This window comes from Hipposideros armiger, unplaced genomic scaffold (genome assembly GCF_001890085.2).
Source record: "Hipposideros armiger isolate ML-2016 unplaced genomic scaffold, ASM189008v1 scaffold_1725, whole genome shotgun sequence".
Taxonomy (NCBI): domain Eukaryota; kingdom Metazoa; phylum Chordata; class Mammalia; order Chiroptera; family Hipposideridae; genus Hipposideros; species Hipposideros armiger.
In genome coordinates this window covers 13,723-33,892 of record NW_017733075.1, presented here as the reverse complement: position 1 = coordinate 33,892, position 20,170 = coordinate 13,723, and the positions used below count along the sequence as shown (strand labels likewise).

Below are 20,170 nucleotides of genomic sequence, written 5' to 3'. Positions count from 1 at the left end.
GCCTCGGTCCTGGTCCCCACTGCAGTATTGTGGTGGCACCTGGGCTGGCCCCCTGCCATCAGCTGACTCCAGTCAGGCACAGCTGGGATGGCAGCTCAGCACAGGCAGACTGAGAACAGGGTGAGTGGAGACCTGGCATGTGGTCAACTGTGCAAAGAACGAACACCAGCTTCCACTTCCTCATGTGCTTTATTTGGTACCTTACACACATTCAAACACTCCTGCCTGTAGCTGCCCCAGGACGGTGTCTCCATGATGCCTTGCAGGGTGCGGTAAATACAGGTGATTCACGAACGGCCTCTTCAACAGCGAGCACGACGGGGGAGGGCTCGGTGCTGTGGCTTCCCGCCCTGAGCTCTGTGGGGGCAGCTTGTTTCTGACGGCAGCATGCGAGTCCCAGCAGGTTCTCCCCTGGGAAGTGCAGCACTTGCCCGACCGGCCAGCTCTGGGCCACAGTGCCATCCATGCGTGGGCCTGCGCCTGAGTGCACGCACGCTCAGCTGAGTCCCGCTAAGCCCCGCCCCAGGCAGCAGCTCACGTCAAAGAAACCACTTCGTTTGTGGAACTCAAGGCTGAGTTTCCAGAGTGATAGTGGGACAAGACCCTCGCAGTCCCTGAGACAAGGAGTTGGACCGGAGGCGAATCATGAACAAAATTTTGGGAGCAAAGAGAAAGGGTCTCCAAGCTGGAGAGGCCTGTGGCTCCTAGGTCACGGCCCCAAGGACAGCACAGGTTCTGAAGGGCCAGCAGACGGGTGGCCGTCCTCAGTCAGGGTCCGAGTCGGGATCCGAGCAGACCTGCCCCTGCAGGCTCTCACGCATGGCGTCCTGCAGGGATGTGAGCTGCCCCCGGGGACTCATGCCCATGGGCTGGATGACTCTGTGCCTGCAGGGAAAGGCGTGCTGGGGCAGGGGTCCCGCTCACCCTGGCTGCTCCCGCTCCCTGGGAAAGCCTGGGCGGGAACTTATCCACCAGGCCTGAAGCCTCGCTGCCGCTGCGGAGCTGTGAGACCTGACAGTCTCGATTTCTCTGGGCCTCCGCTTCCGTCATCTGTGAAATGGGCACCACACTGCCCTCCACCCCAACTCGAGCCTGGGGGTTTCTCTAGGGTAGGCGGTTTCAGACACGGCCCGCCTCGCCCGCATCCTAAGCCCTCGTGCGCCCACCCCCAGGCTCACAGGCAGCACCCTTCCCCCCCTGCACGCACCTGGAGAGTTTGTCAAGCATGTTCACCAGCCTCATGGCCTCGTGCTCCTTCTGCTCATCCGTCATGCCTGCCATGGGGTTGGGCGGCTTCTCCTCCACCCTCCCGGTCACCGGGTTTATGCTGCTTCCCGGGGAAGAGGCGGGGAGCACGTTAGTGGCTCTCTAGGACAGCAGGGGCTGCCTGAGGTGGGTGCAAGCCCACGTCTCCTGCTTGTGCCCAAACTGACAAGAAACCCATTCTCCTACAGGTGGGGGTAGGGAGGCGACTTCAGGAAGAAAGCTCTTCCTGGAACAGCGGTTAACCAGCTCCTGACACCTGGGCCACCCATCCACCCAGGTGGCCTGGCCCCTTTCGCCTGTGTTTTCGAGGAAACATCGCATGTCAGGACCCACGCCACTGAGGAGCAGTGCCAGACTCCCAAAGGCCTCACCCCTAGTCACACTGTCCCACTCCCCTGGATCCAGGTGGCTGTGGGCAGGGGGACTGAGCCAGGGGAGCCCGAGGGTGTGGGACACACACCTGGCCTTGGCTTCCTTGTACTCGTCTGTGTCCGTGTCCTCATCCTCCGAGTACTGGCCTGGAGGCCGGCCCCCTGCCATGAGGCCCCGGGCAGCCAGGAGGCCGGCGGCATTGCCGTAGCCCGTGTACTTGACGAAGCGGGGCACTGCGGGCAGGGCAGTGGTCAGTGTGCACACACGCCAGAAGCGGGGTGGGGGAGGGGAGAGCAGCGCTCTGCCAGGCGGGCCCTACACTCACCGCTCTCGGAGCAGAGGACGAATAGGAACTCAGCGGCCACCCTCTTCACGTCGGTGTCCAGGTGCGTCATTAGGCGCACCAACTTGTTCCGCAGCATCTCACCCACCTCGGGCCGGGTCCTGACGTCCCTCAGTGGGGGCAGCACCTGGGGAGGCAGCCGGCCCTGAGCTTGGGCCGGGGCAGCCGGGGCCACCGGGGCCACCAGGGCCCAGCGCGGCTGCTTCCGTACCTGGGCCTTCAGGAACTTGCGGGCAGGGCGGTGCAGGCGGGCACACTCGGTCAGCACGCTCAGCACGGGGGCCACGCGCTCCTTCAGCCTGTGCGTCTGCAGAGGGGCCCTGGTCAGCGGGGCTGTGCCCCTGGCTGTCGGGAGACCAGGGGCTGCTCGCACCACGTGGTCCCTGCAGGAGGCAGTTGGGACGAGGGCCCACAGCGGGCAGTGGGTGTCCACTGAGCCTCCGGGGACCGGGCTAGAACCCAGCCCAGAGGGTCACCTGCATGCTGTGACTGGGGGCAAACTGCTCTAAATCTAACTTCCTCATCGGTTAACGAAGGGCTGTTGGGAAACAGCGTTTCAAGCTGTGAGCACAACACTGGCACCCAAGTGGCCCTCAGAATATGGTGGCTAAAAACCTGAGAACAAAACCACTGTGGGTTTCGTGGACAGAGAGCAGGGAGCTCCTGTCCTTCCTGGCCTTCCCCCATTACCTTCCTGGATCCTAGAACCAGCAGCGGTAGTGCTAGGCACAGACGGTCATGGCCAGTGTGTCCACTGCTGGGCACCGTGCACGTGTGGGTTCCGAGGGTCTGTGCTGTGCAGCGTGCACACCCTCGAGCTCCCGGAGGGCTGCTGAGAGCCCCAGCCAACCAACGTGCACAGATACAAGCACCTGTGGGTCATGGGACAGCTGATGCCAGTCCCCAAGGGATGCCTACAGTGACACTAAGAGTCTGAGGTCCCAAGCAGGGGTTGGGGGGCTTCTCAGGACCACTCAGGAGGGAGCCCCCAACAGGTCTAAGGAACAAGTACTCCAGTAGAGTGAAGACTCGATGCTTCGCAGGAAGCAGCGCAGTGAACCTCCCAGCATGTGCTTCTCAGGGCAGAGGGCCTGGCTTCCTCCCGGGTTGGACCCGTGTGGCTGGAGGCCAGAACCACAGCACTGAGCCCATCTCCACTCACTAGTGTGGACTTCACAAAAGCTGTGGCCACAGCTGCTTGGGAAGCCAGGGCCACTGGGCAGCCCCCACAGCAGGCCCCCATGCCCACCTGGTGTAGACGCTTCTCCAGGAAGCTGAGGAGGACACGGATCACGTCCATGTTAACACCCAGGAATTCCACAGAGCCTTCCTGCGGCTCCAGGGTAAGGAGGACGTCCAGGCACTGAACGGGCAGATTCCCCAGGAGGTTCACTGTGTGGCTGGTGACAGACAGACAGGGGTCCTGCTAAATCCTGTCCTCTCGCACAGGCACAACCCTTGGTGCACCCTGCTGGGCTCCACACGACATGAACCTAAGGAGCAGCCCCAGAGGCCGGAGCTGAAGCGGGGTCTGGTCTCAGGCACTCCTGTCCAGTGGGATGGGTCCCTGAGGCAGGAGGCACTCTGCAGACGTCCACCTGCCACCCTCTATCTGTGCTGAAACATCCCAGGCGACCTCTGGAAAACCTGGATCTGCCTACACACAGGTCACCGAGAATGGGAGCCAGTAACTACGTTGCCCTGTAGATACCACGCCACCTACTGCCACTACTCAAATTCCAGTGGCACTTTCCTGTCCCCTCGCATGGCTCTTATCCTAGCACACGTTGTATGTGCCAGGCTCTCTGGAAACACATTGATGCCTAGTCCCAATCAGACAGAACACTCTGTAAGGTGGAGCCCAGTCCACTGGCTGGGCTGGGAACACTGTCTACACCACCATCTACACAGGTGAGCACACTTCCATCCCGGGACGACAGGCCCCACCCTCACCCGTGGAACTCCTCCGTGCGGTCTCCTGCAGCAGCCACCATCACACAGTGCCGTAGAAGGGTCCCCAGGTGACGGTAAAGGGCAGCATCTTCCTGACAGAGAAAGAGATTCCTGTGACAGAGCACCACAGTTGTCCCACTGCTGCCAGCTGGGGTTGTGTCTGTCCCGCTCCAGGACCATGTGTACTGACAGTGCATCTTGTTGAGTGCAACCCCCCCCGCCCACCAAACACAGCCCTTTGGGAGGGCATCCCACTGTGTCCTGGCCCCACACGCACTCTCGTGGCAGGAGTCACCTACAGCCTCTCACCACACAGCCCTCCTGCCCTCCACGTCCCTCAGAAACACTCCTCGAGGCCCCAGAATGGGCGTCCCTTCCCTCCTTCATCCTCCCTGTGTCAGACACCTGTTCATAAGGCAGGTTGACTTCCCAGCAACGTTAGGTGAGCGCCAGTGCAGGTCAGCTCACCTGATCCACCTCCCTCTTGATGGAGTCAAACGTGATGTTGAAGAGCACCTTGAGGATCTCCATAGCCCGCTCTGTCTCCTGGGGAGAAAGGGGCTCTGGGGGGCTGTCTTTTGGGGTCATCCCCAGCGTCAGCTCCAGCGCATCAGTCAGCAGACGCACGCCCCCCAGCTCCTGAAACAGCTGCTGGCGAACGTCGGCACGCAGCGCAGTCAGCAGGAAGAGGAGGCGCAAGTCAAAGAACTGGACATCGTGCGGGATGCTGCTCTCCTGGTGCAGCCCCACGCGCTCCGCCAGCCTCACCACCAGGCGGGCCTCTGCTGCCAGCACCTGTGCCACGGGGCTGCTGAGCACGAGGTTACACAGGCACTTGAGGGCCTCGAGGACAATGTCCATGTCCAGCGCCTCAGGGGCTGACCCCGCGGAGCTGGAGATGCCAGCATAGCCGGCCAGTGCCTGCAGGCTCTGGAGGCTGGTGAAGGGGTCCAGGCAGCTGCTGTCCCTGGACAGGATGCGGACGCTCTGCAGCCAGGTGACGCGGCGGGAGGGTGGCAAGCCCTGCTCCAAGCCCGAAACCAGCAGCTCCGCCAGTCTCTGTGGATAGAGACAAGGGCGGCTCCACCAGGCCCCTCGACCAGGAGCCACCCGCCCCCGCCCCTCCATCCCTCGGTCAGCACGCACCTTCCTGTCTTCCTGTTGGGCATCATCAAACGTGAAGCTCTGAGAGTTCTGCAAACAGACCCCGAAGCTCAGGGAGCAGGAGCACAAGGGCAGGACCCTGGCTCCCAGGACCGGGCCGAGGCCAAACGCGCCGCTCGGAAACGGAGCCCCACCCCTACACACCTGTTCCCCAAGCGCGCACCCCGACTCTCCCCCAGCAACTCCTCGCAGCCTCGGCGCCGCTCTCCGCCGCGCTCCCTGCCACACTCACGCACCCTCTGCCGGCCACGCGCGTGCCCCACCCTGCCCCACCGTCGCCTCGCACGTCCCGCGTCCACGGTCCCGCTCACCTCCCGGTTGTACGTGCGCAGAGCCGCCATGATCGCGTCCTCCTCCCCCGTCTCCACGGCATCCGCAGCCGCACCGGGATCCATGGTGCCCCGCGCACGCCGCGCCGGGAATGCGGGACGGGCCACGCTCCGCGGCTGCTCCGCGGTTCGGAACCGGACTGCACCCGCCCCACCCTGGCTCCCTGCGCGGCGGACGCCGGGACGGCCGTGCGCGGCGCCGCGGGGCGGGGCCTAGCTCGCGCGGGGGACGCCGGGACGGCCGTGCGGGGCGCCGCGGGGCGGGGCGGGGCGGGTCCCGAGCCGCGCGCGCCTAAGGGCCGTGGGACGTGGGTCTTGCGGGCTTGCCTCCTGGTCGGCCCGGGCTTCAAGCTCCGACTCGGTGATCGTCTGAATTTGGGGCCTGAGTCGCCCCTGAACCGTACAGTGACCACCCCCTCTTCTTGGGCCGGCATTGCCGGCAGGAGACGCCCTCAGCCCCAAACCCCCACCACACGCACCGCGACGCCCCTCTGGAGCCGCAGAACGAGTGGGACGTGGGGGGCAAGCCGAGGTGGAAAGGACTTGGCGGCCCTGTGACCAGTTGGTTTGTTAAGCGTTTGAGTGCCTACTGCATGCGAGGGGCTGAGATGCGGGTAAACAGCACCCACACGTCCCTGTCTTCGTGGCGTTTACGTTTTAGAAGTCGACAGCCAGGGAAAAACGGACAAACGAGACGACTTTAGGCAGTCGTGGTGCTGTGATTTAAAAAATCAAGGGGTCTGGTTGTAACCGAGCAGAGTTGCCCACCCTGTGCTGCGGGTAGCCAATGACACTGACACGTGTGCAGTGAAAAGCGTTTATTGTAGACCGCGGCACAACGGAGAGCGGATGGCTTTCGCTGGAAAAACCCGAACGCCCCGTCCGCTTATTGGCAGTTGTTTTTAAAGGGTGAAATGGGGGTAGGGGGTCTTCAATACGTTATCAGCTCGGGGGTGTTTTATGATTGGTTGGAGCTGGCGTTACAAAGACATTTTAGGAGTTTTGGTCATCAGTTCTTTGTGACTGTTGGAGGTTTTGTAAGAATGACTCAAGGTATGCGTCAGTATGTCATCTGTGATTCCAGAGGACGAATTAGTGCCCCAAGACCCTGATTTATGTCTGAGAAAGTTGACTTCGTTGAATGTAAATAAAGAAAAGGGACTGGGGTCTGATTTCTTACAAGAACTGGCGGGGGGTGGGGGGCTTGCTGAGAAGGGATTCTACAATAGCTGGGCTTCATGGTGCGCTGCAAAGGGCTTTGAAGAAGGGGCATGCTTTTGCTGAGACCGGACGGTAAGAAGTGAGCCAGGAAGGTGGTTCAAGGCAGGAGGAGCAGCCACCTTGAAAGATGGGAATGGCCGAGGGGAGTGTGAGGTCAGGATGAGGCGGAGCCCGATTACGTGCGGCGCGACTTCCCAGCTGTGTAATCTGGACGGACACTGCCAGGCCTGTACTCCGTTTCCTCTTTTGAAAAACACAGGTGATAAAAATTCCCGTTTCAGTGGTTTGTCAGGACGAATGAATGACACACAGCAAATGATGACTGCGGTGGGTGACGAATGCAACGAGTCTGTGTTGGGCATTCAGGCTGAGCCAGGCCCTTGGCCAGCAGCGCCCGCATGCCAAAGCGGGAAGCACCAGCTCCTACCGGACCCACGCCCCCGCCCCCCCCTTTCCTCGCTTCCCGTTCTTTTCCGAGCGCTTCACGCCTGCGTCTGCCTCCGCGCTCGCTCGTTGCGGGCACCGATCTCCGCCGCGTCCCGCCAGCAGTAACTGGGGCCGGGGTTGCCGCGAGCCCGCGCCTTAACCGCACCGCAGTGGGCTGGGGCCTCGAGAGCCGGGCTGGGTCGGCTCCTGCCTGGACCTCGCTGCGGAAGAGGCCATTGTGAGACCTGACGCGGCCTTCCGCGGGGGTGACAAGTATCTGTCAGCACGATAACGCGCGCAACACCGACCGCCTGGCCCCCGACTCAGGCCACGCACGCTCCCAACGCTCCGCCCCTGCGCCCAGCTGCCCGGAAGTCGGCGGGCCCCGGGCGGAAGGGGCGGGACCGGAAGCCCCTTTCCGTGACTGCCACGTCGGAGGAGCCTGTGGTCGAAGCGTTGACGGAGCCCGGGGCCGCAGCCGCGCACGATGGCGGATTGGGCTCGGGGTGAGCGCGGGGGAGCGGAGCCGATGGCGGCGGGCACAGCTGTCACCGACGCCGCTGTCCGCAGGAGCCCGCCCGGCTGGGTGGCCTCAGCGGGGAGCCCCTGCCGGCGGGCGGAGCCGGGTCCGGGGGACCGGGCAGCAGCCGGCCCCGCCCCGCCGCCCCGTGAGGGGTCGCTGTGGCTCTGCGGGTGTTTCCGCCCAGCCGCTCCGCGCAGCTGCGGGGTCCCGACGCCCACGGTCCCCACCCGTCCGCACGGCCCGGAGGCCAGCCCCCAGGAGTGGAGGCTGCGCGGTGGGAGGGCGTGAGCAGGCCTCGCGGTGGCTGGGGCCCTGGGCGCCCCGTTGGCCCTCTGGGAGCCCCCGCCCGATGCTGATGCCGGTCTCACTGAGCTGTGTGACCATTAGGAACTAGTGACCGCGAAGGGGCTGCTAGGACGTAACACCCTTTCCTTAGGGGTCTACACATCCGTGATTCCTAGGGCTGCGCCCCCATTAGAGGGGGTCACGTTGAGGCATCTGTCCCCTGGCAAGTTGCACTCTCAAGTGGGGTGCAGGTGCTTTTCACACACCTGATGTGACTAATCCCAAATGACCCGGCCAGGACTCAGCAGGCACCACACTCCGTGTCTGCCATAGCAGGCCCTGTGGGTCGCAGCGGTGACCAGAGGCCATCCCTGCCCTTGGGATCTGCTTTGGGGAGCACTGCTCAGTTGTCGCCTCCCTGGTTACTTGTCACCTCATTGGGACCCAGTTCACAGGTGGCTCCTGCAAGGGACCTTCCTGCTGCCCCCTGCTGCCTCACATTTTCTCAGTATCTTATGGTTTTTCTTACGACCATACCAATTTACTGTTTATCTCTGAAAATAGGTCCCATGTACATCATTGGTAACATCCGTGGAGGGATGGTATAGATTCTGTCACAGTATCCCAAAGTGCCAGTTTCACTGAACTGTTTGGGGTTGTACACTTTGAGGATGCCTGCCCGTCCCCACCTTTATGTGTATACAGACCATGGACTCCCACGACAGGTGCTCACGCACACTGTCACTTATGCAGTGTGTCTTGTGTGTGAAGTCCTTGCACCAGACCCCGGGTTAGGGCTCTGTACCTGCTCAACAGACAGGTGGACCCAGTTCCCCCAGACGTGACTCTTGGCCAGATGGGATTGTAGTGGGAGCCCTGAGGTCACAAAGGGCCGATCAGGGTCAAGGGCTCGTGTGTGGATGCACCCCTCAGCTTTTCTCTTTTTGTAGCTCAGAGCTCCGGCGCCGTGGAGGAGATTTTAGACCTGGAGAACAAGCGGATGGCTGACAGCCTGGCCTCCAAGGTCACCAGGCTCAAATCGGTCAGTAGTGGCCCATTTCACCTTCACCTGATGCTGGAGTGGGATCAGAGGGAGGGTAGAGGCCTGGAAGGGTTAAATGTGCTTCCCATCCTTGTCCCATCCATGGCAGTGCTCACCTGGTGTGAGGCCCAGGTGACATCTGAGCCTGATCTCTGGTGGTGGCACCGTGTCTGGCAGAGTTATTGACAGGGTCTGCTGATCTTGTTGGAGGTCAGGCACCATTTGGTGTGTCTGCCTTGGCCTGACCCTGCCCCCCCCTGTTCTGACCAGTTGGCCCTGGACATCGATAGGGATGCTGAGGACCAGAACCGGTACCTGGATGGCATGGTAAGGGTCTGCGACGTGCACAAGTGTCGTGGGCAGCTCTGCCCTGCACCGCCTGCTCTCAACCCCCACCCCACCCCACCCCCGTGGCGGGTCGTGGAGGCAGCGCCCATGTGACCAAGCTGGGATTCCTCCCGCAGGACTCGGATTTCACAAGTGTGACAGGTCTGCTCACGGGGAGCGTGAAGCGCTTTTCCACAATGGCGCGGTCTGGGAGAGACAACCGAAAGCTTCTGTGCTGCATGGCCTTGGGCCTGGTTGTGGTCTTCTTCATCCTCTCCTACCTCCTGTCCAGGGCAAGGACGTGAGCCAGTGGGAGCTGGCTTCTGAGGGTGCCCGGGGCAACCAGGGTTGTCCCTACCTGGTGTCCTGGGCTCCAGAGGACCTGCCTACAAAATGCTCCTTCGAAACGATGACCATGGCTTAGGAATCTTCTTCCTGTGTGGCTGGGAGCCCATGGCTACTTCTGACTCAGCTGTGTTGACTGGTCCCATGTGTGCAAGGGCCCAGGTATCAGAGGCACTGCGGAAACATATCTGAGCAGAGCAGCTGGAAGTCCTGGACACGGCCTCCAGAGGCTGGCAGCCCTTCCACAGACCCTTGGTTCCGACATCTCACCGTTTTCCTACCTGCTCATCCTTGTCTGGTAAGGCCACGCCTGGTGTCCTAGGTGCCTGGATCTGGTACAGGAAGGGCGTGTGGTTGTGGGCCTCTACTCATGGCCAGAGCCGCCGAGCACAGGCATAGTGGGGCTTGGGCCCACCGCCAGGCCTCTGCCTGCTGTCCAGCCCCATGGCTGAAGCCAGACCTTCGGGAAAGGGCAGGGATGTGGACGAAGGAGTGGACTGGAGTCTTGGCTGGAAGCACTGGACCCAGAACCTTCTGGATCTCGCAGCTGTGTATCCATGAGCAGAATTCACATTTTCTCAGGATTTAGGATCTACCCAGCACCAAAAGATGCAGTTCCAGGAGCGCAGATCTGATGAGGGGCCCATCTGGTGCTTCAGTCAGGCAAGAGCAGTGGGGCTTCCCGGCACGGACCCTCCTCATAGGACCCGTAGGTCACTTCTTCTCACAGTGACAGGACCTCTGAGCCGCCTCCTTGTCCCCAGCTCCTGCAGATGCCCGCCCCGCCCACCTGTCCCTGGTCCCTTACTGCTCCTGTGGCCAGCCCCAGGCTCACACAAAGCAAAGCATTCAGGCCAGTGGCTTTTCACCCCACAGTGAGAACCCAGCACCCTTGACATGAAAACATGTGTTAGAAAAGGGGTCCCTGTCCTCGTTCCCATCTTCTGTCTTCTCGTTCCGGTCACCTCCCCCACCGCCTCCCCCCACCTCCCATTACTTCCTGAGGACCACTGGCTCACTGCCCACCGCCCTGCACGGTCACCCCGTGTGCGGCCACAGCCTGGTGCCTGTCAGCTCGTGCCGCTGTCCTGCCTGGCTGTGGCCTCCATCCCTGGATGCTGCTGTTCCCTGTTCTCTCTCCTCCTCCCTGCTGGCCCGGTCCATCCTCACGGTCCCCACTGTGCCCTCTCTGCCATCGTACCTGCTGGCCCTCAGTCCCAGGGGGAGGAGGACGCCCACCCCTCCAGGATGGGCTCTTTTCACTGAGGTTGGCTTAGCTGCTGCTGCGTCTGGGGCTTGACTGCCCCCGCCACGTTCCGGCCCCCGAGGTCCTGCCTTGCTCCCCAGTGGCCCTGTGCACCCCAGCTTTGGCTTCACGCTCTGCTCGTCTCATGTCAACCCTTGTTATGGGGACTTGTCCACTGTTCACCAAGCTGGACAGCTGCTACCTGTGTGCAACTGGTCACTACGGGCAGCAGCACACCTTACCCCTATCCTGGGCCTGTGGGCTCACCTCACGTCCTGACCTGAGGGTGCTCCGGCCGCACTGCCTGCTGGTCCTGCCAGTGCTGCCTGGGCCTTCCTGCCAACTCTCTGAGATACCCTGTTGCTAGTTTTGTCCCCACCTTCATCTCCACAGCTCTGCAGCCATTTGGGGCCTGGGTCTTAGTTCCTCTCTGGTGTTTTTTCACTCATGGTGTTAGGATGAATTCCGTGAAGTGGGCGTGGCGCTCAGCCCTGCACTTGGCACCTAGGCCTGTGGGTTTTGTGTTGCCAACACTGATCCCTGAGACCAGTAAAATGGAAAAGGACTTGGGGCCCCGCCTGCCAAGTGAGGACAGAGTGCCAAGCTCTGCCCCATAAAGCAAGATCGGAATAAACGGCTCCACCAGGAAGCAAGCGTGAAGTCTTTGGTGTCCTCGTTCCCGTGGGGGCTTGAGGGAGCTTTGGAATCCCGGTCCACGGACTGGCCATGGGCACTGGTGGGCTAGACCCCGCTTGCCCCGCCGTCTGGTCTCCCCGCCCCCTGCACCGCCCCCCCCGCCCCATGGGCAGTCCCAGGCTTGCCTTTCTCTGCCTGAGCTTCTGTAACTCCGGTGAGGACACCAGAAGCATCACCTCGGGGACTGAACGGACGAGTGTGAGCTGCCGAGGCAGCCTCAGCAGCTGCAGCACCCTGGCAGCCCCACAGGACACAGACAGGGCCTCCCACCCTGAGTGACCTCTCCCCAAGGCTGAGCTGAAATCCGGCTCCACTCCTCAAGGCCTGACCTTGGGGTCCGGGGCAGCCCCTGGAAAGGCCCCTCAGACCCAGCCCAGATGCCACCTTCCTTGCCCACGTCCTCCTGTGCTTTCTGTGTAACCTGTGATGTAGAACAGATCACCCTAAAACTTAGTCGCTTAAAATGGCAACAATAATTTACGTCTCACAGTTAACTGGTTGGAACTTGAGCGGCACGGCAGGAACAGCTGTCCCTGCTCTACGATGTCAAGGCCTCACTTGGGGACACAGGACTGGGCTGCCATCACCTGATGGTCAGTGCCGCTGTGAACTGAGTGCCTGGGTGCTGCTGGTGTGACGGTGATCAAGGTTGGGGGGTTCCGGCAGAGACTGTTTCCTTTGTGTGTTATATGCACTGGCCCCAGAAGTGACGTGGCATCAATTTGGGGTGGCCACAGCCTCCAGCCCAGATTCGAGGGGAGGGACAGAGACCCCAGCTTTCAGTTGGGGGAGTCAGTCAGCGTGTGGGAGGAACGGGAGTAGGTGTGGCCACCTTTGGAGTCCACCAAGCTGAGAAGACAGGAGGGCAGGGCGTCTGCTCAGGCCACGCCCTGGAAGCGAGGCCAGGACCCGATGTCTGCGCTGCAGCCTGTGGGGGCCTCTGGAAAAGATTGATGCTCCCCCCAGAACAAATCCATTTCTAACAGAATCATTATTTATTAAGTATGTGGGCACGGTAGGAAACAAGATTAGCAAATGGGGAAGTAGCATAAAAACCTGACTGGTCACAGTTGTCCAAACAAGCATGCTCTGCCCTGCAAGGCCTGGCCGGCCCAGCCCACAGCCCAGGGAAGAGGCTCGGGGTGACAGGTCGGATGGGGAGCAGGGCTATTCCACGTCCACAACCAAGGGCGTCATATAGTCGGAATGTTTGATGCCAAAGGTGACGATGGGGGCGCAGGGCTTGGTCATTGTCACCTGGGAGAGGAGAAGCCATGAGGAGTGGGCACCCCGGCCCCACCCAGGCTCCGCCCTCACTGGGACTGCAGTTGCTGATGGTGGCTTTACTGTCCCTCCTGAACCCGAGGACACAATGACCAGCATGAAGGCCACACTGCCAGGTTTGAATACAGAAACTGGCATGTGGTGAGCGCTCAGTAGGGTTAGCTGTCACTAGTGTGTGGGGACGCAGAGCCTGCCAGCTGGGGAAAAGGGCCAGGTGCTGTGACACTCCACCCCCACCCCCAGGCTGTGCCCTCCCCCAGTGCCCCGCCCACCCCTCTGGACCCAGCTCTTCCCAGACCTTCTCAGGGCTGTGGGCTCCTGGTCCTGGCTTGAGGGTCTTGTCCCCCGGGGGCTCCACTCGGGCAGCCATGGTGTACTGTGGAGCCTTGAACTTGGTCACCTGCATGTCGGTCTGACGGTAGGCTGCGGGACCTGGGGTCTGGGAGGCCAAAGAAACTCAGACAGACACAGCCCCTTCAGGCCCTGTGACCAGAGGGCAAAGGGCTAGCGTTGGACAGTGGGTTTCAGGTTCTGAGTCACTGCATCTGTGTGTCAGGCCTCTTCTGTCTCCAAACAGCAGTCACCGTGGGGATGACCCCCAGTGCTGTGGGACCCTCTACTTCAGCCTCGTCATGGCAGTGCCACCCCAGTGTGTGCCAGCCCTGGGCTCATCCGTTCTGTGAGTGACAGAGGCTCCTTCCAGCAGGGACGCTGCCTAGGGTCCTGACGGCTGGCCGCGGGCTGGGCTGGACGGAGCTCTTCAAGCTCCCAGGCACATGCCCACCTTGGCCTAAGCACTGGCCCTGTCTGCAGGTGGAGTCCTCCCCAGAAACCTCGCAGCTCACGTTTCTCCTCCTCGCTCTGCCCGTGCCCCATTGAACGCTGCTGCCCGCCCTCTGAGCAGTGCTCGTGACCCTCTCCCCTGCTCAACCCTCCTCGGCACTCTAGTGTAACTTGGGCACATGGCAACCATGAGCACCAAGCCCTGAGGGGAGAGGGCGGGGTCAGGCTGCGGGTTCTGGGGGGAGGGGCAGGTGGGTGTCTTAGCGGGGGATGCGCTACACCCCGACTGGGCGCCTCTCACCTTGTGCTGGTCGTCAGCGAAGCTGCCCAGCTGGCTGCGGCCCTTGATAGAGAAGGAAGGCTGGGATGCCTTGCCCACCGTGTGGGGCCCCAGCACCCCCGGCAGCATGTAGGCGGCGGGGCCTGCGGACGGGCGGCACTGAGTCTTTGCCTCCCGGAAACCAGCGGTCAGGCTGCCCAGCGCCCTCCGCCCCACACCACCCCATCTCCACCCCATTGGCTGTGGGCTGTTCGGGTTCCTGTGAACCTGGGGTGCTGTCCACTCGGAAGGTCTTGGTCCGGGCAGAAATGGAGTGGCTAGGTGCTGAGTCGAACACATGCCTGGTGGATTTCTCTGGAAAGTATTCGCCTGGTGTGGGAGGTGGGGGCAAGCAGAGGGGGTGCTGGGAAGACCAGGACCATCTCTGCAGGTGCCCAGCCAAGCTCAGGGGGCTCAAGGAGGACCCCCAACATTGCAGGTGTGGGACCTCTGGGCCCCAACATGGACGGTGATGTATTGGTCAGGGGGTGCCCAGGGTGGAAGTGCTGACCTGGGCCTGGGGCAGGGACTGGGGCTGAGTGGCACCCAGGTCCCAGCTGGGTTGAGGTGACTCAGAACCTTTGTCCTCATCTTTCTCATGAGGACAAAGACAAGGACATGAGGACATGGTGCCCCCTCCCGCCCTTGGCTCAACAGACATGAAGTGGTCACCAGCAGGGGGGGCTGAGGCTGGGCCACTGTCACTCACCAGGGCCAGGGGTCAGCATGGTCTTGGTGCTGTAGCGCCCCAGGATGGAGAAGGCGGGGCCGAGGTCCTTGCCTGTTCTCAGTATCTTGGGGTTCACATTGTAGCGAGGCCCTGGGGAGCAGTTCTCTGCTAGGAGCATGGGGGCCCCACGGAAGCTGTAGGCAGGTGCTCGCAGCTTGGTGGGCGTGTGCTTCACAAAGCCTGTGGGGAGGGGGCTCTGAGCAGCCTGGAGCCAGACCCCAGCCTTCTCTCCACCCTACTGACCCCGGAGGGATTGATGGGCTGGGAGCCAGGGATGAGCCCCAGGACCACTCATCGAACCTCAGGCCCAGCCCAGGCCCACCCCAGCCCCCTCCTGGTCTCACAGGCACTTACCCGTGGTAGGTGGGATCAGGTACTTGGGTCCAGGGCTGCTGTAGAGAGCCATGATGGGCCCTCGGGGGCGATGGGGCCTCCAGGTGCCCACCCATATCTCCTCTGCCATGACCGGCTCTGTCCACAGACAGGAGGGTGACCTGGTGCTGGGAGGCACCAGTCCCCCACCCCCATCCCTGCTATCGCCCCCACTGATGGGCAGAACTGCCGGCCACAGCCTGCTCAGCGGGTTCTCAAGTTGGGACCCAGACTTAAGGGAGTAGAAGCTTCCGCTTGAACTCGTGAGATTGCCCTGCCCTCACCAACCTGAGGACGAGGGCCGTCAGACCCACAAACTATATCCTCTGGCCCCTACTGACCGGTGCTCACTGGCCCAACAGAGTCTGGCCAAGTTCCTCCCACACACAGGGTCCTGGGCATGGCCGGCTGGGCAAGGAGCAGTGGGCAAAGGGGAGGCTGTGCCCCCGGTGGGGTGGGGACCCTTTGGGGGGGGGCCCTTACCTCTTTGGTCCAGGAATGGTGCGCAAGGCAACCTATAGACCGAGCCTCCTCATAGGTGGTCCTGTTGCATCATCCTTGGTTTCCAAAAGAGCATGGAGAGGACGGCGTCTCCCTTTGCCTCCTCTCCCACCGGGGGCTTTGAGAATTGGGAAGGGGTCCCAGCCCGAGCTCTAGAATGTGGCTCTGTGGGACTGTGGATTCTAGATCCCCGTCTGTGTGATGGAGACAATGGCCTGCACCAGAGGGGCCCCACCCTTGCCAGGCTTGGCTCTGGCCCCAGGATTTGCTGTGCTCATTGAGGTGGGGAAACAGAGGCATGGAGGGCAGCCAAAGGGACAGCGAGGCCACGTGGCCCAGTGCCAGGTGGCCACAGAGCAAAGGCTGTGAGGGCCAGAGCTGAAGTTGCTCAACCTGGCCCTGGTGGAGACCACTGAGCCAGGGAACACGAGCAGGTCAGGGCCCTGGGGCACAGGGTGAGGGTGGGTGGGCAAGGTCTGAGCGGGAGCTGCTGGTTTCTGTGGGACCTTCTGAGCCCCTGCTCTGTCTCGCACACCACGGGCCACGTCATCCTGACTCAGCATCCTTGAGAGGTGCATTTGCTTCTCTACTCCTCCAGGGTCCCTTTGGGGTCCGACTGGGCTTTCTCCCTGGCAGACTCTTCCTTGGGTGACTTTGGGAGACAGACTGCTCTCAGCCCCTGGCCCTGTGCCATGTGTTTGTTGTGTGTCATGTACCATTGGGGGATGGGGCGTCCCCACCGCCTGTCGTCCAGCCGGGCCACTTCCTCTTTCTGGGGCTCTCTGCCTCCCACCACGGGCTAGGGACTTCTCCCATCTGTCCTGCTCCGCCCAGCTGCCTACATGGGGGTCGGACAGGATTTCCACAGGTGGGTCTGCCCACTTAGTGGTGTGCTTCCTGCTTGTGACCTTATGCTTATGTGTGTAGTTATGTGTCCGAGTGTAGGGAGAGATAAGCCAGACCCTCAGCTGCAGGAGGCTTTATTGAGTGAAGGGCTTGAGGATAAATTCACACGTGGGCAGTGGCAGTGGGGTGGCGTGGCCATGGCTGCTCGTGTAGCTGGTCCTGTGGCCGTTAGTAGCCACGTCTGGGGTCCACTAGGCACCTTCCTCACTGCCGAGCACTTGCACCTGGAAGGAAGACACGGGTGGGCCAAGGGCTGGGCTCCCGCCTGGTGATCCCTGGAGAGTCACAGCTCCATCAGGCAAACAGGCCCAGCCCAGCCTCTGGGGGATGGTGGGCCCCGGCACATTTCTGCTGGGGAAGCGGTGTGTGTGTGCGTGAGCGTGCATGCATGTGTGTGGAAGGGGGCTGAGGGCTGCTCTGTAGGTAATGAGGCCTGGTGTACACATCTGCTGGCTGAAGCAGGTCAGGGTGTCTGTGAGAGCAGGACTGGGGGCCCTCGGGGAGGGAGTGCCCCACCGGCCCCAGTACCAGCAACTTGACCATCTCCGCCTTGTGCATGGGCTGCATGCTGTCTATGCAGGACTTGAGCTCGGCCAGCGCTGCCTTGGCATCTGCGTTGACGTCGTACTGGCCCAGGGGCCCCTCATAGAGCTCCTCTGGGGACCCCACCAGCAGTGTTTGTAGGAAGTCCATGAAAAATTCATTGTTGTCCTCCCCTGTGGCCAGCCCTGTACCGTGGGGGCGAGATGTCACCAGGAAGAGAGGACTGTACTCCCACCCCAGCCCCAGACCTCCCCACGTCTCCAACCTTAGTGGTCTCCAGACTTTCCCCATCAATGCCCGCCTCGCCTGCCCCAGGTACCCCTGCAGCTACCCCGCCTCACGTGCTCCAGGTGCCCCCATGGTTACCCCGCCTCACCTGCTCACAGACCCCTCCCATCACCCCTAACCTCAGCCGCCTTCCTTTCCTCCAGGTTCCCTGGCATCACCGGGGAAGGAAAGTCAAGACCCTGCCGTGGGTATTTGCCCTCCATGTGAGGTTGGCTGGCCTGGGGCTTGGAGGGTCGGGTCAGGTTGGGCTGGGCTGGGCTGGAGACACTGGGCTTGGTGGTGACGCTGGGGCTGGGACAGACACTGGGGCTGGGCTGGAGTTGGGGACCGGAGCGGCCCCGAGCCAACTTGTTTGCTGACCTCCGTGTTCTGTGAGGGGAGGAGGGCTGGGTGCCTGGGAGGGCGGGCACCAGTCACTGCGAGGGGCACTCAGGTTCCCACCGACCCCCTGCAGGCAGAAGATCTGGAAGCCTGTCAGTGCTCAGACTCACCGCAGGTGCCGAGTAAGGCGAGGGCCGCCAGCAGCAGGGCGCTGCTCCCCTTCATGGCTGGGTTCCTTGTGAGCTGCTTCCACCATCGGCTTTATGCCTCCCGGGCAGCACCTGGAGGGGAGGGCCGACCTGCCCATCAGGACCTGGCCAGTGAGAGCACAGGCGGGTCTGCCGAGGGTGTGTCCTTATCTCCACACCCCAGCAGGTACCAAGGGGCTGGGGGTGCTGTGTGAGGGACGGTTGGCCAACAGCTCTGGGGCAAGTGGACTAGGTGAGGGCCACCTGAGCCTGGTCAGTAAGAAGGGGGTGGGGTAGCGGCTGCGGTGCCGAGGGCCTCTGGCCACACTGGGCTGTGGCTGAGAGAGGAGGGCTCTGGGGTCAGCATCCAGCTCAGAGCCCAGGGACTCAGACTGCAGGGCTCCCCTGGGGCAGGTGTGGCAGCAGGGGGTGGGGGTGGGGGCATCCTGCGGCCTATGGATCTGGGGGGTGGGAGATGGGCCCAGGGCCGCCGGAGACCTGAAGTGGGCAGCAGTGTCCCCAGGTTGGAAGGTGGGCCTGAGAGGGGCTGAGGGGTGAGTCAGGGCCATCCCTGATGCCTGGCAGGATCACCAGGTCACCACAGGAAGTGAAGAGGGGCCACAGCCTGATACCTAGCTTCCTTCTGGGGCCAGCACAGCCAAGGCCGGTGTAGGGTCTGGGGGAGACGAGACACCTGAGCCACCAACCAGACATTCCTGGGTCTGAGTTCTGGCCTTGCCCCTGTCCTCTGCTGCCACCTGGTGGCTGATGGCATCCTACAGGACTGGGACATCTTGCTCACCCTTGGGGACCCAAAGAGGTCCCATCATTCAGCACCCACCTGCACCTCCCCCACACAAATTGCATCGTCGGTTATCATGGCGTCCCTTGTCACCCTGCCCTCACTTGCCTTCACCTGGTCCAGAGTCTGTCACAGACCCCAGACCCTTGGCTGGTGCCTTCCTGATCACAGAGCTTGTCACCCACGCTGGCACCTGTGTATAACGAGTAAGCTAACATGGAATGGAACAAAAGATGACGTCACCTAGTTACACACATGACTCCAAGAATAAGGGGGTATGATGAGGTCACTGTGACAGAACAATGTCGCTGCACCAACGGGCGGGGCCACGAGGGGCCAACCTGAACCCCCGTCTGCCAAGGCCCTGGGTTGCCAGCTCCTTTACTCAGCAGTTCCTCAGCTGCTGCTCTGTCCCTTGGGCTCACCGTAGCCAACAGCGACTGGACATCTGTCACTCTGCCCCTGCAGAGGACGCCTACCCTCAGGGCCAGCTCCAGTGGAGACTGTGCACCCAGCCCTCGCTGCCCACCTCGGCTCCAAAGTACTGCCCACACAGGGCTGGACTGGATGCTTCTTTGCTGCACTAAGCTTGTGAGTTCTCTTCTCCCCAAACCCCAGCCCCCAAGGCAAAGCCATTGTACTCTGCTCCTGCAGCCCTTCCTGGCCTGTCAGCTGCAGAAGCCAACATCCTGTCACAGCGCCTATCATAGTGCCTGAGGATCTGAGCACCTACATGCTGCCTCCCTGCGCACTGCTGCAGCTGCCAATCTTGGTGACACCATGTTGCCCTCTGCCCCTGCCCTCCACCTGCTGAGTCAGCCACTGTCAAGGCTGTTTCTTGGTCTGAGCCGCACTACAGCCGAGTTACACTCCCTCTAACCCATAACTTCTGGTGCCCCTGCCTCTGGCCATGTCCTGTGTCCTCAGCTCGCTGCCTTTGACACTGGCCCAGCAGCTAGCTACGCGGGTGTGTGGCTGACCCCCAACATCCTCACCAGCTTCCCGACCGCCTGGCCTGGGGTCCTCACCATCTGCCCGAGACTGAGCAATTCTCTCCAACTCGTATCCTGCATCAGTGTACATTCGCCCTGCAGGGATGGCTGTGCTCAGATGTTCCTTCCCTGAGACCTGGGCTTCCTGCTGGAAGACACTGGCCAGGTCCTGTGGGGCAGCTCAGAGTGAACAGGGGCAGGGGCCCGGCTGGCCCCTCTGGGCCCCAAGCAGACGTTTGCTCTCGGGAGTCTGAATACTGACCACAGGGCTGGTCTGTGCTATGCAAATGCATGAAGCCGCTGACCCTGGGGGCAGAACCGCACCCACGTGTCCTGTGGGGCACAGCTGTGCCCCTGGCCACCTGGGGACCCCTAACCCCAGCCTTACCTGCACCAGCGCTGTGAAGCGTTGCTTGTCCGAGGGAGGGCTCCCCCGGCTCCCTGGGTACTCCCAGTCAAGGTCGAGGCCATCAAAGTCGTATTTACGCAGAAACGTGATGGCTGAGTTGACAAAGGTCTGACGGTTGTTGGCTGTGGCCACCATGTCTGTGAACCTGCGTGGTGACGAAAGGCAGTATGGGCCTGCCTTGCAGTGGACAGCGG

At 62.0% G+C, this 20,170-nt stretch overlaps 4 protein-coding genes across 7 annotated transcripts; 1 reads left to right on the top strand and 3 right to left on the bottom strand.

Annotated features, from left to right (window-relative positions):
• Positions 1–170: 170 nt before the first annotated feature.
• On the bottom strand, positions 171–5,632 carry RIC8A (RIC8 guanine nucleotide exchange factor A). Of its 2 annotated transcripts, none has more exons than XM_019634553.1 (10): positions 5,410–5,632; positions 5,081–5,128; positions 4,403–4,993; positions 3,935–4,026; positions 3,231–3,381; positions 2,193–2,288; positions 1,964–2,108; positions 1,727–1,871; positions 1,208–1,330; positions 171–885 (listed from the first exon to the last, which is right to left on the bottom strand). In XM_019634553.1, the coding sequence occupies exons 1-10, from the start codon at positions 5,491–5,493 to the stop codon at positions 765–767; spliced, it is 1,596 nt and encodes a 531-aa protein (XP_019490098.1). In that variant the 5' UTR covers positions 5,494–5,632; the 3' UTR covers positions 171–764. The 2 variants fall into 2 exon arrangements, with proteins under 2 accessions (XP_019490098.1, XP_019490099.1); XM_019634554.1 differs by having other exon boundaries at positions 765–885; positions 1,208–1,327; positions 5,410–5,631.
• A 70-nt stretch (positions 5,633–5,702) lies between these two features.
• BET1L (Bet1 golgi vesicular membrane trafficking protein like) lies at positions 5,703–11,491 on the top strand. 2 transcript variants are annotated; one of them, XM_019634562.1, is made up of 4 exons: positions 5,703–6,907; positions 8,833–8,924; positions 9,195–9,251; positions 9,389–11,491. In XM_019634562.1, the coding sequence occupies exons 1-4, from the start codon at positions 6,808–6,810 to the stop codon at positions 9,554–9,556; spliced, it is 417 nt and encodes a 138-aa protein (XP_019490107.1). In that variant the 5' UTR covers positions 5,703–6,807; the 3' UTR covers positions 9,557–11,491. The 2 variants fall into 2 exon arrangements, with proteins under 2 accessions (XP_019490107.1, XP_019490108.1); XM_019634563.1 differs by lacking the exon at positions 5,703–6,907 and adding an exon at positions 6,914–7,580.
• Positions 11,492–12,681: 1,190 nt separating this feature from the next.
• Positions 12,682–15,145, bottom strand: CIMAP1A (ciliary microtubule associated protein 1A). Of its 2 annotated transcripts, XM_019634550.1 has the most exons (6): positions 15,009–15,145; positions 14,634–14,834; positions 14,153–14,254; positions 13,907–14,028; positions 13,121–13,261; positions 12,682–12,795 (listed from the first exon to the last, which is right to left on the bottom strand). In XM_019634550.1, the coding sequence occupies exons 1-6, from the start codon at positions 15,115–15,117 to the stop codon at positions 12,706–12,708; spliced, it is 765 nt and encodes a 254-aa protein (XP_019490095.1). In that variant the 5' UTR covers positions 15,118–15,145; the 3' UTR covers positions 12,682–12,705. The 2 variants fall into 2 exon arrangements, with proteins under 2 accessions (XP_019490095.1, XP_019490096.1); XM_019634551.1 differs by lacking the exon at positions 13,121–13,261.
• A 1,462-nt stretch (positions 15,146–16,607) lies between these two features.
• On the bottom strand, positions 16,608–17,810 carry SCGB1C1 (secretoglobin family 1C member 1). Its single transcript, XM_019634552.1, has 3 exons — positions 17,756–17,810; positions 16,962–17,161; positions 16,608–16,657 (listed from the first exon to the last, which is right to left on the bottom strand). Exons 1-3 carry the CDS (start codon positions 17,808–17,810, stop codon positions 16,625–16,627), a joined length of 288 nt encoding a protein of 95 aa, XP_019490097.1. The 3' UTR covers positions 16,608–16,624.
• Positions 17,811–20,170: the final 2,360 nt, after the last annotated feature.